This window comes from Aspergillus ibericus, assembly GCF_003184845.1.
Source record: "Aspergillus ibericus CBS 121593 unplaced genomic scaffold BO80scaffold_24, whole genome shotgun sequence".
In the NCBI taxonomy this organism is placed as follows: domain Eukaryota; kingdom Fungi; phylum Ascomycota; class Eurotiomycetes; order Eurotiales; family Aspergillaceae; genus Aspergillus; species Aspergillus ibericus.
The window spans coordinates 424,760-441,089 of NW_020292122.1; the positions used below are offsets into that span (position 1 = coordinate 424,760).

General features: G+C 52.0%; 5 protein-coding genes across 5 annotated transcripts; 1 reads left to right on the forward strand and 4 right to left on the reverse strand.

Annotated features, from left to right (window-relative positions):
- Window positions 1-3,200: 3,200 nt before the first annotated feature.
- Window positions 3,201-5,003, reverse strand: BO80DRAFT_425977 (peptidase family M28). Its single transcript, XM_025719649.1, has 6 exons — window positions 4,506-5,003; window positions 4,285-4,451; window positions 3,859-4,236; window positions 3,669-3,811; window positions 3,449-3,620; window positions 3,201-3,401 (listed from the first exon to the last, which is right to left on the reverse strand). The coding sequence occupies exons 1-6, from the start codon at window positions 4,888-4,890 to the stop codon at window positions 3,327-3,329; spliced, it is 1,320 nt and encodes a 439-aa protein (XP_025574527.1). The 5' UTR covers window positions 4,891-5,003; the 3' UTR covers window positions 3,201-3,326.
- A 1,496-nt stretch (window positions 5,004-6,499) lies between these two features.
- On the reverse strand, window positions 6,500-7,317 carry BO80DRAFT_109923 (uncharacterized protein). The gene has a single exon (XM_025713406.1). It carries the CDS (start codon window positions 7,150-7,152, stop codon window positions 6,649-6,651), a length of 504 nt encoding a protein of 167 aa, XP_025574528.1. The 5' UTR covers window positions 7,153-7,317; the 3' UTR covers window positions 6,500-6,648.
- On the forward strand, window positions 6,824-8,651 carry BO80DRAFT_109877 (GTPase-activating protein GCS1). The gene is made up of 4 exons (XM_025713405.1): window positions 6,824-7,231; window positions 7,316-7,384; window positions 7,460-8,158; window positions 8,223-8,651. Exons 1-4 carry the CDS (start codon window positions 7,190-7,192, stop codon window positions 8,631-8,633), a joined length of 1,221 nt encoding a protein of 406 aa, XP_025574529.1. The 5' UTR covers window positions 6,824-7,189; the 3' UTR covers window positions 8,634-8,651.
- Window positions 8,652-9,186: 535 nt separating this feature from the next.
- On the reverse strand, window positions 9,187-11,847 carry BO80DRAFT_502814 (amidase signature enzyme; the record flags this gene model as incomplete). Its single annotated transcript, XM_025724346.1, has 11 exons — window positions 9,187-9,504; window positions 9,555-9,635; window positions 9,685-9,761; window positions 9,814-9,981; window positions 10,031-10,143; window positions 10,189-10,377; window positions 10,426-10,525; window positions 10,577-10,676; window positions 10,722-11,137; window positions 11,194-11,573; window positions 11,626-11,847. 11 exons carry the CDS (start codon window positions 11,845-11,847, stop codon window positions 9,401-9,403), a joined length of 1,950 nt encoding a protein of 649 aa, XP_025574530.1. The 3' UTR covers window positions 9,187-9,400.
- Window positions 11,848-13,290: 1,443 nt separating this feature from the next.
- BO80DRAFT_409037 (beta-glucosidase H) lies at window positions 13,291-16,272 on the reverse strand. The gene is made up of 3 exons (XM_025717867.1): window positions 16,007-16,272; window positions 15,349-15,955; window positions 13,291-15,246 (listed from the first exon to the last, which is right to left on the reverse strand). Exons 1-3 carry the CDS (start codon window positions 16,074-16,076, stop codon window positions 13,404-13,406), a joined length of 2,520 nt encoding a protein of 839 aa, XP_025574531.1. The 5' UTR covers window positions 16,077-16,272; the 3' UTR covers window positions 13,291-13,403.
- Window positions 16,273-16,330: the final 58 nt, after the last annotated feature.

Here is a 16,330-nt window from a genome sequence, read left to right on the forward strand (position 1 = left end):
TGGTGTATTTGTACGATGGAGAGTATATGTACTCGTAGTATATATGCACATGCACCCAGGGAGAGGAAGACAGAAGCGAAGATAAGACTTCCTGGTCTCTTGCACGTAGCTGGACGGGGCGCGAGGAGGGTATATTTGTGTGTTCTGGGTATCTGCGACTGTCTTTGTAATGGGGATGTCGGGGAGTAGACATCTGGTCCTCGGCTGGGTTTTGATGATACTGCGGTTGTGGTTAAGTGTTGGTGTTGGGGATGGAGAGAGGACATAGATCGGATATAGATGTGTAGGACTTGGACGGGCTCGGTTGGGTCGGTAGAGGTTTGTTTTGATGGGAGTGCCTGGGTTTCTTTCTTAATTGGCTCTTGGGATTGTTGTAGTGAATAGTTGTGGTTTCCCATGAGACTGGGGATCGGAGGTGGAATAACACGCTGATCGGGGTATAGATATCTAGGACTCGGGTTGACTCCGTTGGGTTGATTGAGGTGCATTTCGAGAGGAGTACTCGGTTTCTCTCTTTGATCTTCTCCGAGATCATATCGATAGGCCAGCGTAAGGAGTGGTTATCTCGAGCTTTGGAGGACAGCACAGGACTAAGGCAGCTTGGATTGCGTTGGCGGTATGACTGACTTCTTGCGTTTGGCAGGAGTCGCGTAGGGACTTTTGTTGGAGGCGTGAGTCTTGGATTCTGTTTCTGACGAAAGCAGCCAAGAGGTTCGAACAACTGTATTTACCCAGTGCAGAATCCAAGGGGGTTGGGGTCAAGTATGCTGTATGGCTTCAATGGATGTAGGGTCGAACTCTCGCGTGGAACCCTTGTCCGCAGCGGTAATTTTCTTTCGGGACGACAGAACTAAGGAGTCGGGGTAAGCTTCTTATCTCCAACGGCTTCCTAATCCGAGGGCTAAACTGTGAGGGTCGTCTCGGGACTCGAGATCTTTTCCCAGATGACAGTCTTACGAAACTATACCCAATCAGCGCAGCACCGGACTCAAGGGATGAGTATGTGCTGTATCCCGCGTCTGTGGCTTGACTGGTAGGTTGATTACCAGATGGGGTCGAGACTCGTGTGAAAGGTTTCGGGATATTTGCACCTTCGATTCACGCTCGTCCTGTGGTTGCCTCAAGAAAGAGAGTGAATTATACCAGCGCAGCTGCGAGACGTCGCGCATGCGCTGAATGTTTCTGTCTCGAAGATATAATGGTCTAATGAGACGATGAGGTTGGGACTCCTGTTGATTCGGGTCTGAGACTGATCTGGGAGGATCCAACAGGGACCAGCAAAAGGGTCGAGTTGTGCAGTGCGAAGACGGGACTGTAACTTCCGAGGATCACCGCCTGGTGCGGACTGGATAGGCGTGGCTAGGATGATTGCAGGAAAGGGGATGATAAAGTATGCCTTGGGGGACTGTGAGCAGGAATTAGGATTCATTAATCTGGAAAGCAAGGAACAAGGCGAATGGACAGACATAGGGGATTGGGTAGTGGTGTTAGATTCTCAAACTTACAAACTGTAAGCCCGTATACATCCGTGGTCACGAGCGTTCGACAGTCTCCACATATTTCCATATAAATGGTTGATCTTTTCCAATAACTCTGCCAGAACTATCCGTCGTAGTCTCTCCCAACCTCAGCCAAACTTGGGCCGGTTGACTTCACGAACCAGCCTGCTTTGTCCATCTCAAACTCAACAGCCAGTGTATTCGCTTCGCTATAGTAGGTAGAGCGAAACGCAATGTGTGGGAAAAGCAAAACCGTTGTACACCCTGGGATATGAGATGGCATGCTTGTGGCTCTCCTGGCGGCTGCAGCATGTTTCTTCAATCTGGCAGAGTCCTGCCCAGTGCCGATTAATGGTTTTAGCGTAGTCGGTAGAATATCTGTCGAGGAGTTGAGAGATACTTCGATCCTTATGTCTCCGAATCAGGTCAGTTACGCGCGGTGTCTCAATTTGTCAAATGGTCAGATCATTCTCGGAACATCTTCATGATTTCTTGGACTTGGATCATCTTAGTCTATGCATGGCGGACTCGACGCCCAACTTCAGCTCTGATCAGACAAGCAAAGCTTGAGCTCTTCCTCGGACAACCGAGTGCAGCCACTGCATCACTCCCGAGAATGTAATCTGACTTTGACCGGGGTACCCAGCACGAACCACACATCTCCTGGTTCTGAGTGACACCATCTTATACTTTTTCAGCCAAGATGTTCAGCACCTGAATACCTCTCCTCATGAGACTAAACCTGTATGGCACGCCCCCAGAAGACGACGTCTCATATTGCTGCCTGACAAGGACGGAGCTAAGGCTAGGACCTACGATGGTCCTAAGCCGGGGTTTGAGATGTTTGGAGTCGCTGATACTTCAATCTCACCTCTTCCATTGGATTGAGGTAATCAGTGCCCAGGGTTTGCCTAGGGGATACTGTAGTGTGGTTGACCTGTCCAGGTATTTGCTGTAAATACTGTGTGACCAGGCTGTATATCTGCGCAAAAACTTAGGGTTGATCCGGACCAAGCCATTCGCGTAGGGTATTTAGTTTGTGGTCTTCGTTTGGTTGACATCTCTCGGAAATCGAGGGGTATCATGGGAGTCCCTAGTGCCAACTGGTAAAGGGTAATCTCCAATTCGGATATCGAGTCTAGATCGTAGTCAGAGACTATGAAGTCGGTGTTGTATGTGGAAGCGAGTTCATAGATAGTATTGTCGTGGTACGCCTCCGAGCGAATAAACTCGTGCCACCACTATGTCTGAATAGACTAGCGTGTCCAATGCATGATATGGTCGAGAATGTGGGCCGGAAGAAAATAGAGTTGCGGTCTAGATGATCTTGGAGTAGCGAAGCCAGACTGGTATTCCTTGGTGTCGGCTGGTTGACAGGGGTGAGAAATGCCCGAATCGTGATGGGAACAGATCATCATAATCGGCGCAGCTGTTGCCACGTATTGATGCTAGACTATGCGAAGGCATGGCTCAAGGCTCTGCTCGCGTCCCACAGCATCAATATCTGGGGGTTTGTATATAAGGCATGACTGGAGAGTATATCGTGCGAGACCCCGGATCGGGGCCTTGAGATGCTTGATCAAGTGTGACTGGCTTGAATGGAGGTGATAGAAGCAGGTCACTGGTCTTTATGTATTGGATGCCAGCAGATGTGTAATCTGAGTCTATAGGAGTATTCCCACGGATCGTAGGAACATTTCATTGTAGTATAACATGTATATTCCTCGCTGACTGTACAGTACTGGTATCTGCCTAGCGCAGACCAGATCTCAACGCACAATGGAACTTTCCAAGAGTAGTGTAGTCGAAGCATCTATATATGGTATACTACCTCCACGAATTATCCCATCCGGCCTGCTCTACGGCAAAGGCGATGGCTAGTTCGGAGAATCGAGCCATGTGCTACCCATTGTCAGCATGTCACAGAGTAAGACAAAGTGATTACTCACATCAAGAGAGAAAACACCTGTTTCATCATCAATATCCATCGTGTCTCCCACGCCGTGGATGTAGGGATCGAATTCGCCCGGGAAGCCCGCCCCGCCAAGAGGGTTTCCCTCGGAGGCGAAGGCAGAGGGGTAGTTGAGTTGCGTATAGGACATGTAGTCCGAGCCCGCGTTGCTGGTATTGTTAGCATTCTTGGTATACCCACCATGGGGATCAGCTTACGGTCCGAGCTCATATACTTCTGCCGGAATGGAAATATATTCTCGGCTCAGATTCACAGTCCAGTTTGTAAGCGCGGCATCGGCCTGTGTCGAGACAAAACCGATCGTCTCAGTGGCGTTGCGAGCAATAAACGCTGTCATGTCCTGGAAGAATGGTTAGATGAGATGATGGTGAGTATTGGTCGACTTACAAACTCCATCATCGCGCCAATCTTCGCGCCCTGTTCCTTCTTGTACCGCGCGACAGCCTGGCTGCCCAAAAGTCCGCCCTCTTCGGCCGCGTACCAGTGGAACTCGACAGGACCATACTTGGGCGCGTACCCACTTTCAGCGAGGATGCGAAATGCCTCGAGGATACTGACGGTACCGGAGCAATCATCGTCTGCACCAGGGGCAGGGAGCAGCGGGAAGAGGTAGTTGGCAGAGTCTTGGTGCGCGCCGATGATGGTCAAGGGCAGGGAAAAGTTGCGGACTTTGGGTTCAAAACGCGCAATAATAGACGATTGGCGGAATGGATGGGTAAAGTATTCCAGGGAGATGTGGGTGCCGAAGGGCGAGTTAGCAATGATCTTGGATGGGTTAGTGATTGGCGGTCGTAGAGGGGAGGTGAGGGGTACCTCGGCAATGTGATCATGAAGCCATTCGGAGCTTTTTTCGCCGTGAAAGTCACCGTAGTAGCGGTTGTAGTACGAGGTCATATGCCGGAGGACGTCGGACATTCGTTGCGTCTCGATGTGAGCGAATAGCGGCTTGACAAGGCGTTTGTGGACTAGGTTGGGGAGATCAGTAGAGAAGAAAATGTTAGCTTTGGGTTCATACTTAGAAGATGACAACTTACTTGGGTTACCGGCAGTAGCAACTGTCGCCTGCTCGGCGTAAAATTCATGGTGGTCGGTGATGTCTATGAACTTTTGACCGCGGCGGCGGAGGCGGATCTTGTCTCCCTCAGTCATCCATTCGGGCTTTTCTTCGCCTCGGACATGCAAGAGACGCGGCTCGGCCAGGAAAGCGGCCTGCTCAGGATACAAAGATACCAGCGCCGCGACAGGGTCGGAATGGGTGTTCAGGGCGGAGAGAATGGCCTCGTCCACCTCGAGATGGCCATATGCACTGGGGCCCTCCGGGGACGGGGCAAAGACTACTTGGGATTCGGAGCGAGGGTGGGGCGAGGCCAAGGCAGCTCCGGCGGTGCTCCAGAGGAGCAGCAGAGTGGAGGTAAGCATGGTGTTTGGGGATGTTGTGGGTTGGGGATCGAAAGAAGTTGGGGAGGAGAGATGGGGAATAAATAAGCTCGGTGCAAGGGGCCGATAGGCAACGGTCGCGCTTATCAGTCCCGTCATCCGTTGGCGCTATTTGCTGATGGGCGGGACTCGTTCTTTAATCTATCCTCGCTGTCACGGATGCCTAGTGGATGGTACATCCTCCGTACATGAGTACATAATGGCCGGGTTGTCCTCTTCAATGTGCACACCGGGGAACTGTGCCTACATCGAAACAACTCGATAAGGACGAGTGAACGACTTAACACCATACGTGATCTACGCCTCCCTTCGCCTCATGCTTCTTGTCTGGCCTTTGTGTTGTCGAAAGCCCGAGTGAAAGTTGCCACATTCGAATTCTCCCTCCTGGCCATACGTGGTAATACCAACGAATCCTTCTCATTTTTCTCTTCGGTCAGGTGGTTTGTTACCTTGAAATATATCTTACGGACTCTACCTGAAATCCCACCATCCGAGAGAAGACTACTAAGGAAGACGCTTTTCGGGACATCCTACTATCACTTGTTTGCGGGATGATAACTTGAGCATCAAGAAGCTTTCACCTTGTTTTACTTCAAGTCCTTGTAAGTCCTCCACTATTCTCTTTCTGAATACGCGTTGAACCCTTAGCTCATCTAATTGCCTTATTCCCAGTACGATATACTTTCTCAAGATGACAAGCTACCTGGAAATCAATGGGAAGTTATATTCTCAACCGAGGACAACCCCATGCCAAAGGTATGTAAATTCTCGCTCCTCCAAGTCATGATAAAAGTCTGACACGGATTACACTATTACGCCATCAGGGAAGTAATTGTGAGGAATAGTACCTTCGCTATCTACATCCATGTGCCTCCGAACACGATAGTTGACGCAGGTGTCGTAGAGGCATGGCGGAAGACCTACCTCTAAAAGGAAGGCTTTTCCAATGCCATGTTCCTTCAAGGCATCAATTTTGGCGGAGTTGGAGCGTACTCCACTTTAAACGAGAAAGTCACTTCTTTATTGGAAAGATGGAGAACGGCGGATTGTCATACGAACCACATCCCCGTTGCCCATGTGGGCCGTGATCCATTGAGCGAGGGACTTTCAACGGAGTATGGAAAGTCTACGGTGACAGCAGCATGCTTTCCTGCAGGCGATATGGCCATCATCCCAAGTCGGTGAGTGAGTGACCCTACCAGATTGGAATGTTTAGGGGCTCAACCATTCTTCTATAGGCGAAGACTGGCGGTAGACCTCGCCGGTGGAGGAAAAGGATCTCCATTTATATCTCTACAATGGACGTTGGTTTCTCCTGGTGCGAATTCGTCCTGTTTGGACCATGTCTTACATTTGAGATGCTCTAGCTCACCTGACATAACTGGTTCTACTCTGCCTACAAATCCTCTGAGAAGGTTCGAAAAAACCATGTCATAATACATCGGCCTAGTCCATTAGTGACAGGGGGTGAGGCGGTGTTGGTATGGACTTCTCCAAGATCGCCAGCTACAGGAATCAATGCGTTACAAATAGGGAATTGGGCAAGGACATCACTGGAACGGTGCTAACGATGCATATTGACACCGTGAACCTCAGATACCGGGACGAATGGAACAGGCAGCCCGAATGTTCCTGGGCTGCGGGCCACATTTCTTTCATCAATCCTTCAAGCCCCGAGTTGGCCATTCCGAGTGAGTCTCCCATTGTGTGCTATACATCAACGCATGCTCACATCTCCTTCTAGTCGGTCAAATCGATTACCACTCCCGGATGTCTGACCGAACAGAAAAGATCCCCAGGTACTTTCTCTGATGGGTCCCCTGGGACCAACCTGGAACTGATTGAGTGGACCGGAAGCTGGCCTTTTGAGCATTGACGGGCGGAGACAGGGTTCCCACAAGCCATAGATCGTGTTTTCGATGCGATCAATTTAGTCAACATATGAATCTTCGATCCGTGGTCATGCATAGAGCACGAACCATGGAACAATCGTGGAACTGCCGGCCGAAGACACCTAGATAAATCACATGGGTTGTAGTCATGGCCTCGTCTGCTTGCGGACTGGGATATTGACCAGGAAGAAGTGGATCGGGCGGGTGGAGCGAGGCTAAACGTAGTGCCGTGGCTCCCCTCCGATCGGCCCCTCTCTGTCTCTCTCCCTCTCCCTCTGCTGAACCTCTCCCCGATCTCACCGCATCCAGGGGCTGGAGCATTGAGCAATTGCTGCCCGTCTTGTTCTTCCATCCATCCGAGCTCCTACCTCTGCCCACCCGCTTTCATCATGTCGCGATTGTGGGAGGTTGACCCTGAGACAAGGGCCAAGGTATGCCACCATCCCTCCATCCCCTTACTCCTGCATCTCCCTCCTACGACCCGACTGACTTCCCCGGACTCTTCCCCTCTCTAGCTCCAGCAGATTTCCAAAACCAACGGCAACGACAAATGCTGCGACTGCGGCGCACCCTCGCCCCAATGGGTATGACCCCTCAAGCACGGCACCACACGCCACTCCCACTCAATAACAAAAAAACTAACACAACCCCATATCCAGGCGTCACCCAAATTCGGCACCTTCATCTGCCTTAACTGCGCCGGCACCCACCGCGGCCTAGGCGTGCACATCTCCTTTGTCCGGTCCATCACCATGGACGCCTTCAAGACCTCCGAGATCCTTCGCATGGAAAACGGAGGCAACGAGCCCTGGAAGACCTTCTTCGACTCGCACCCCATAACACAATCTGAAGGCCGCACGTTCGAAGACTCCACCATCAAAGAGCGCTACGAGGGCGAAGTCGGCGAGGAATGGAAAGAGAGACTCTCCGCCAAGATCGAAGGCCGGGATTACGTCCCGGGCCAACAACCCGCACAACCGAAGAAGAAAGAACCGACGTCGCGGTCGAGCACGCCGCTTGCTGCGAGGGGCGGATCCCCCGCGTCGCATGACGGAGTGCCCGAGATGAGCAAGAAGGAACGCAACGAGGCGTATTTTGCTCGGTTGGGGTCGGAGAATTCGTCGCGCTCGGAATCGTTGCCTCCGTCGCAGGGGGGGAAGTTTACGGGGTTTGGGGGTGGCATGCCGGCTACGAGTGCGCCGAAGACAACGGGTAACGGGGCGGGGATTCCAGGGTTCGATGATTTTCAAAAGGATCCGATGGCGGCGTTGACGAAGGGGTTTGGATGGTTCACCACGACCGTCGGGAAGGGCGCCAAGACGGTGAATGATACGTATATTCAGCCTACGGCGAAGACGGTACCATCCCCCCTCCTTTCATACCCTATTCGTGGAGTAAACCATACTAATTCTCGGACTACAGATAGCAGAATCCGACTTTGCCGCCCAAGCCCGCGTCCACGCTTCCACACTAGGCCAGAACATGCAACACGGTGTCCGCGGCGCAGCGGACCACTTCCAACGTTTTGTCGAAGGACCCGACGAAGCCGCAGCTGCGGCCGCAGCCCGGCGAGGCCGCGCCGAACCCGAACGGAAAGACTTCTGGGATTCCTTCTCTTCTCTCGCAGCGGAAGATAGTCATCGGAGGACGGCATCCAGGTCGAGTGCGATTGGAACGGCGGCCATGAAGACGGGGCCTAGTGGTGCTGGCGCTTCTTCGGCTTCGTCTGCTGCTGCTGCTGCTGCTGCTGCTGCTACGTCCACAACAGCGACGTCGACTTCTGCGGCCGGGAGAAAGAGTACGGATGAGGGAGGATGGGGTGACGATTGGTGATTGGTAATTGGATTGGATTAGAATTCCTCTACCTAGTTAGATGTTGGGTAGATATGATGTAGCGTTCGTATAGTTACTACCGGTTTGTCTGTCTGTCTGGTCCTGATCCTTTGAATGACGGGCAGAGTACGCTGTTAGATGGATTGATTGTTGGTTGTTGATTGGGGAATGTGATATGAAGCATGACATGGAGTGTGTGGTGTTTTGCTGTGTTAAGTTGAGTGGTTGCATGGGCATAATGAATGCATCGAGAGTACTTGCTCCATATTCTTATTCGTACGAATCAAGATCTGCATTTCTTGGACTGGACTTGTCCACGTAGATCATATTACCCACCGTCGCTGAGAAGGATCGTTTCTCCATGGAAACGTCTCCCTGAGTTCGTTGTCGTTCCGAATAAAAGGCAATATTTAGCAAGGTAGCTAGCATATGGACCAACCTGGCTAGCATACATAATCATAACATAGCAATAGCAATAGCATTAGCAAGACCAAGACCATTCATTAGGAATAAGGAGATACCAAGCAAGATAAGTGACCATTCATTTCACAACATTACCAAGCAACCATTAATCCTTAATAATAATCATAGAGATAACAATAACAATAGCAATACCAAGCAAGTCCAAGATCACTCATTAGTAATAGGAGATACCAAGCAAAGTTACCATTCGTTTCACAACTTTACCAAGCAACCATAATCCTTAATAATAATCAACGTAAAAATAAGAGGCAAGATACCATAATTTCTGCTTTTAGAAATGGATGTCAATTCTTTCCAGTGAAAGCGGACGCTCCAGTGGACAGAACTATGGGTTTATTGATGGCGCGCAGAGTAGTGAGTGCTGCGGTGACGAGGTGGAGGTCGGTTCCTAGAACAATATTAGATTTTGTGTTGTGGTGAGAAGGGGTATGGACTTACCTGGAGGGCCGACGAGACCGATAGCGAAGGGAAGATGTTCTTCCTTCTCGGTTACCTTCGAGGTGTAGAGAATTTGGCTGACTGGAAAGGGATTAGTCTTGGGTTGGTGGTTGGGGCAGGTTAAACTTACTAGGAACAACTAGTTCAGGTGCGCCTAGTACGGATGCCAGCATGAGGGAGTTGACGCTGGGACCGCCTTGTTTATGCCTGAAGAACGATTGGTTAGTCAGTGGGTACAGTAACGAGGACATGCACTTACTGTGGTCCCTCATCACGATAGCTAGGGCTCATGTTCTCTATCGGGAGGACGAGGAGGCAATTGCCGGAAGTCGGGGCAAGGATAGCGTCCTGGAACCAGATTCGATAGTCATCAAGTTTCGCAGCCGCTCGGTTTCGCTCAACCTCAGTGATGCTTTTATTCCGGGTCCTACACTATGTTTAGTTATATGATTGGTGTTAGTGTGAGAAGGGCATACCAGTTCTCGCGAACGGCCGGACTGATGTATGGTGCCTTTTGAAACCGGCGTTGGTACTCCCCGCGGAAGTCATCATGCTCATGGTAATCGTCGTACCAGATATGGCGCATTGCCTGACGGTTTGTGAGATGAGATCATATTGTTGGATCGGAACATACATCATTCATATAGTTGTCTAATGTCCCGAAGCCTGGTCGGGGAGTTTCCCATCTGGATTGGATCGAGATCGTCTCGTGCCAAATACCCAAGGCAGCTTCCATGTCTAGGATGAACTTCTCGGCGACGGTGCGTTGGTCGGGGTGTACCGTGTTCCAGTAGTCGGTGGGCCAGATGATCTTTTTGAATGGCTGCCGATTGTCAGAGAGCACCAGGGGATCAGACGGAAAGCAGTGTACCTTAGGGTTGAAGGTAGGGAGCTCATCTCCATACCAGGCAGTTATAACATCTCTGAACATGCCAAGGTCTCTTCCTAGAAACCCGGGCGTGTCTAGCTTTCTAGTCATCATTAGCTTACTTAAACCGGTCCGTGAGGGACAATAGTCGTACCCGATGCGCGCAACCAGACCATGAGTCGATAGCGCACCCCAAGTAGGACGAATCGCAAAGCAACCATTCCACAGAGCTGGCCGGAGGATACTTCCACCAGCTATGATCGGTTAGTTGACAGACACTGACGCCAAGGCAGACTCACTATCAGTTCCAACCGCAATATCCAACCAGTCATAGGCCACAACAGCTACAGCACTACCACTGTCGCTACCCCGGGGAGTTTGATAGCCATCTCCGCGCGGGTTCCAAGGTGCTTGATAATCCACGTTGTGAATCGGCTCTTCCCATACCCCGAACGAGTTCAGCTTGGTTTTCCCAACGATGGTCGCCCCGAGATTGATTAGTTGTTGGATACATCCCGCTGTCGTTTGCTGTGGGGCGGACAGCTTGTGATAAGCTCTGTTGCCTAGAGATGTCTTGAGCCCCTGTAGATGAATATTATCCTTGACAGCGACTCGTAGTCCGGCCAGTGGGAGGGTAGATTGGGAAGACCTGAGACGTGATGTAACGGCGATGTCTGAGGTCCCGGCATGTGTAAGCGAGAGATGGAGAAAGGGGCTGCAAGAAGAGATCATTAGCCCGATGTCTATGCATTTGGCGAAGGGATGACTTTCCTTGTCTGTCCTGGTTCAACTGCTTCCAGAAAAGCCCCATTTGTGTCGGGGTACAGCCTCCAGACCTCTTGAAGAAGTCCGTTGGTAAGGAAATATGGTCCAGGATGGATATCTTCATCGCCCTCGGGAATGCTTTGAATCCATTCAATGCCTACCTTCTGCATATAGTCGTGAACACCATCAGCCATCGTGATGAGGGCATCATCCAGACCGACGAGAATGATGCCCTGGAGAAAGGAGACGTGGAAGACATCATCTTTGGCCTGGCATTCCGAAATAATGGCTGCCAGCCAATCGATCGTGATGGTGAATGGCCCTTCATGGGAGATATGAAAGACCGTCACGAACGTCGACTCCGGGCCTCCGTCGAAGGGTGGTGCCTAAATGAGTTGGTGTTGGCCAGCATAGTGAATCAAGGGGAGGGGGTCTTACATTTTCATCTGGACGGACATAGTATCGTCGTCCCTGCAGACTATATATATAGCCATCAGGGGAAGAGCTGAACGGGATATTGGGTAGAAGGCTGTCCTCCATCGCTACGGATTGAGGGATGGAGACTGCCTGGAGAGGGAGAGAAGGAGGGAAGATGAAGACGATGGAGGGACGACTGCCGGTATTTATCCACCCTGATCCAGCCTCTTTGTCAGCCGTCATTTTGGAGCCTTCTGCCTAGATAATACGATTCTCCTGTCGCCTACTGAGAATGGTTACACGGAGAGTGGCGATGAGCGTCCTGAGCGTTAATTTCTGTCGTCATTCGTCGGGGCTAGATGCATCCTATTAGGACATTGCCTTACCTAGGGGCTAGAGGCCATACAGAGGAGGCCGTTGTAACCAGGACTCTCAATGGCTGAAACAGACCATTCTGTTTGACGAGACAGACACTTGGGTTTGCTCCGTCATGATGAAATGCAACGAAATCTGCCTCCTTCTCTTGTCCACGAGCTAAGCTATACTCACTATTACTGTTCCATATAAGCTATATGAATCCCGACTGACCAACAATATTTGCTTTTCCCGAGAGCCGCGCCCAGTCGGGCTGCAAGCTTGACCAGAGCCCAGCCTTGACTTGACGTTGCACTCGACCCCGCGAACCTGGCGGAAAAGGAGGCCCTGTACTACGACACCGGTACAGCCACCTCGCCAAGGACCAATTACTGGGAAGAGCCAGCCCATGTCCTCGTCGAAAGCAAGGTCAAGCGTAATGACTACACCGTTAGGGGATCTGTGCTCTTCCTCTCGTTTGCTGCCGTAAATGATGCTAGACGATATTTACTTCCACTGCCTGTGCCGGATAATGACCACAATACTTACCAGCATTACTCCCACTTTCAACAACTGCTTCTAGTATCTGACGGGCCAGCCCGTAGGTTAAATTCAGGGGTAGATGTCTTGTCCAAACGATACCATATTGCGCCATTTTATTTGGTTGAAACAACCTACTATGGCTCATGTTGCGTTGCATATGCCATGTCGATTGACGACGACTGCCAGCCAATAGACAGATATCAGAGGACAAAAGCGAGAGAATTTTTTACTGTCATTAGTAACTTACTTTCATTGTGCAGCATATCTGTATATAAATTAGTCCCCTTAATTTCCACGGAATGGAGTCGAGTCGAGCATTCGCAGACAACACCTGCGTCGAAAGTCTCCAAAAGGAAGCTCTATCTGCCCGAAGGCCTCTATAGCCACCATAACCATAGCCAATCAACACAACTCATATCCTTCATTCGACTCCTGAGACACGTACATACCATAGAATCTGTCCACCCCCTTAAACCTCCGTTTGTCTGAGGCGAACTAGACTACAGTCTCTCGCCCAACCCGCCATTATGACTCCATCACCGCAAAGTCAGGTCTAACCCAGAATCCCATCACCATCAATATTAACTTCAGTGGCATACGTGCCTACTCAGCAAATCCCTAACCCTATAACCCATTTCTCGTTCGTTTTCTTTTTCTTGATTGTTGAAGCCTTTTGCATACTAAGCCCCTACAAACGTTCCCTTTCGCTGAACCATATCAAACTGACCCATGGACCGTATACATCATGGTCATGTCATTTCATCAGATTTCATTCAAATCATAAGCGATCTAGCATCCTACCTACCTACCCTATGTATTTCCCTCATCTCCACGCATCCACGTCGGACTATCCATCTCTAAAGATTCAAAAAAAAAAAATGTTGCTGCAAAGAAGACAACCCCTACAACCCCACCCAATACCTCGTCCTCTCGACCGTAAACTGCCCCCGGAGTTCCTCCTCCCCAGTCCCCGTAACCAAGACCCCATACTCTCCCTTCTCCGAGACCCATTTCTCGCGCTGCTCGTCCCACCAGCTCGTCGCCAGTTTCTTCTCCACGACAATCTCCACCTGTTTCTCTTCATCCGGGTTAAGGAACACCTTCGTGAAGCCCTTGAGTTCTCGCACGGGACGAGTCACCCCGGTGACAGACGGCGGAAGGACCCATAATTGGATGATTTCGGCGCCGGGGACGGAGCCGGTATTTTTCACGGTGAGGGTGGCGGTGACGGGTTCGCCGTCGTGGAGGGTGGGTTGTTCCGGGACCGTGGTGAGGGAGAGGTTGGCGCGGGAGAAGGTGGTGTAGGAGAGGCCGTGGCCGAAGGGGAAGAGTGGGGGGAGGTTGATCTTGTCGTAGTATTTGTAGCCGACGTAGATGTCTTCGCCGTAGAGGACTCGGCCGCGTTCGGAGCGGAAGTTCAGGTAGCTGGGGTTGTCTTGGAGGCGGACGGGGAAGCTGACGGGGAGTTTGGCGGAGGGGTTGACGTCGCCGTAGAGGATGTCGGCGATGCCGTTGCCGCATTCGTTGCCGCCGAACCAGGCGTGGAGGAGGGCTTTGGTTTGATGGATCCAGGGCATGGTGACGGGAGTGCCGGATTGGAGGACGACGACGGTGTTGGGGTTGGCGTCGAGGACGCGGGAGATCATGTCATCGGTGCCCGGGGGCAGGTCCATGTGTTCGCGGTCGTGGCCTTCGGTTTCCCATTCGCTGGTGAGGCCGGCGAAGATCACGACTTGGTCTGCGGTGCGGGCTTGGGTGACGGCGGCGGAGATCAGGTCTTCTTGGGTGGTTTGGCGGGCGGCGCCGAAGCGGAAGCCACCGGGGCCGAAGACGACGATGCCGCGGGTGTCGAGGTCGGAGGTGGGGGCGGTACCGAATTCGAAGACGACTTTGTAGGTTTGGTTGGCGTTGAGGTGTTTGGAGCCGCGTTCTTCGACGGTGGCGGTGCCGAAGAAGGCGGAGCCTTGACGCTGGTTCTTGGTGTTGTCGACGACGAGTTCGTCGTCGATGAGGAGGCGACCAGTGCCGACGACGGTGACGCCGAAGTCGTAGATGCCGGATTCGGAAGGGGTGAAGTAGCCTTCCATGTCGATGTAGTAGGTGAGGGAGTTGATTTTGGGGTTGATGTAGTCCATCAGGAAGCCGGTGGAGCGGAGGAGGTGGAGTTCATCCACGAGGGTGCGGGAGGGCGATGAGGGGGGTTCATTGTAGACGCGGAAGGTGAATCCGGGTTTGTCGTCGGCAGTTTTGAGGAGAGGGCCGATGAGAGGCAGTTCTTTGTGGGAGTAGACGCCTTGCGAGAACTGGATGTCGGCGTTGGTTTTGGCGGCGACGCCGTCGTAGGGCGAAACGGTGTAGTAGGGATCCAGGGAGGCAGAGCCGCCGCCGCAGTAGGCAGCAATCTTGGCATTGGGACCGATGACGAGGATGGATTTATCTTTACTGAGAGGGAGGAGGTTGTCTTCATTCTTCATGAGGACGACCGACTCGGCGGCAGCGCGGCGAAGCAGAGCCTGGTCTTGGGGCCGGTTGAGGGCTTTTTCGGGGGCACCTCCGGGGATGCCGAGGGGTTCGACCCAGTTGATGAGGTTGAGAATGTTGCGGACGCGGTCATCCAAGACAAACTCGGGGACCTTGTTGGAAGAGACGGCATGTGCCAGGGCAGATCCACGCCAGCGTGTCTTGCCGGGCATTTCGAGGTCCAGACCAGCCTCGATGGCATCGGAGGTGGTGTAGGTTCCGAACCTGCAGAGGTCAGTATACCAAATACTGGGCCAAAAAGCATATCCCATTCGGCTGACTGAGGAAATCCGACAGAAATGCTATGTGGGTTGCTGGATGACTTACCAATCACTCATAACCAGACCATCCCACTTCCACTCCTTCCGGAGAATATCCGTAATGATCTGCTTGTTCTCACTCACATGCGTCCCATTGACTTTATTATACGCCGTCATGACACAAGCAGTCGGACAGATGCGCATCGCCAACTGAAAAGGCAAGAGATAGATCTCACGCAGGGCGCGCATCGTGACGATGCTATTCACCGCCATCCGCTCATGCTCCTGATCATTACACACAAAGTGCTTGAGGGTAGCTGCGACACCCTTCTCCTGGATACCCTTGCAAAAGTTCCCAGCCAGAGTGCCCGAAAGCACGCCATCCTCGGCAAAGGACTCGAACCCTCGACCGCCCAGCGGAGAGCGTTGGATGTTGATGGTGGGACCGAGGACGATATGGGCGCCCTTGGCGATGGACTCTTCGCCCATGAGCTGACCGATCTCGTGCAACAATTGGGTGTCCCAGGTGGCTCCGAGGGCGGTGGCACAGGGAAAGCAGGCCGCGGGGATGCCATTGAAGAAGCGGGTTCCACGCACGCCGTTGGGCCCATCGGACATCCGCAAGGCGGGAATGTTCAGCCGGTCGATGGCAGCGGTGTGCCAGAAATCAACACCTGTCAAGATTATGAGTTTCGTACTGCTGCTGTAGGAAGAATCGTGCTTACCGGCTGTGAGAGCTACTTTTTCGCCCAGCGTGAGCTCCTCGATGGTCTTTTCCACGTCCAGACGTGTCATGTTGGGAAGAGGATGGAGGGAATTTATACAAAGTGAGGTGAAGTAGGAAAGGGTCGTATGCAAGTAAATCCGGGTATAATGAACTATGTGGTAGAGATCAAGAAATCATGGACGGAAGATAAGCGGGAGGGAGGAGGGGTGTATAAAAGCAAAGGCGGGGCGAAGGAGGGCATTTATCGGAGATTCATTCTCCAGGCCTCCACCGGGTGTCGATGCAGACCGGATGATGGATCATCATGGCGGATTGACGGGAG

Excerpts from the sequence above, each read along its gene's own strand:
- BO80DRAFT_425977 (XM_025719649.1), bottom strand. The coding sequence starts at position 4,890 with ATGCTTACCTCCACTCTGCTGCTCCTCTGGAGCACCGCCGGAGCTGCC. Across the intron at positions 3,621-3,668 it reads GAAGTATATGAGCTCGGACC|CAACGCGGGCTCGGACTACA; the intron begins GTAAGCTGATCC and ends TAACAATACCAG. Across the intron at positions 3,402-3,448 it reads CAGGTGTTTTCTCTCTTGAT|CACATGGCTCGATTCTCCGA; the intron begins GTGAGTAATCAC and ends GACAATGGGTAG.
- BO80DRAFT_409037 (XM_025717867.1), bottom strand. The coding sequence starts at position 16,076 with ATGACACGTCTGGACGTGGAAAAGACCATCGAGGAGCTCACGCTGGGC. Across the intron at positions 15,956-16,006 it reads AAAAGTAGCTCTCACAGCCG|GTGTTGATTTCTGGCACACC; the intron begins GTAAGCACGATT and ends TAATCTTGACAG. Across the intron at positions 15,247-15,348 it reads GGTCTGGTTATGAGTGATTG|GTTCGGAACCTACACCACCT; the intron begins GTAAGTCATCCA and ends TGACCTCTGCAG.
- BO80DRAFT_109877 (XM_025713405.1), top strand. The coding sequence starts at position 7,190 with ATGTCGCGATTGTGGGAGGTTGACCCTGAGACAAGGGCCAAG. Across the intron at positions 7,232-7,315 it reads ACCCTGAGACAAGGGCCAAG|CTCCAGCAGATTTCCAAAAC; the intron begins GTATGCCACCAT and ends TCCCCTCTCTAG. Across the intron at positions 7,385-7,459 it reads GCGCACCCTCGCCCCAATGG|GCGTCACCCAAATTCGGCAC; the intron begins GTATGACCCCTC and ends CCCCATATCCAG.
- BO80DRAFT_109923 (XM_025713406.1), bottom strand. The coding sequence starts at position 7,152 with ATGGAAGAACAAGACGGGCAGCAATTGCTCAATGCTCCAGCCCCTGGA.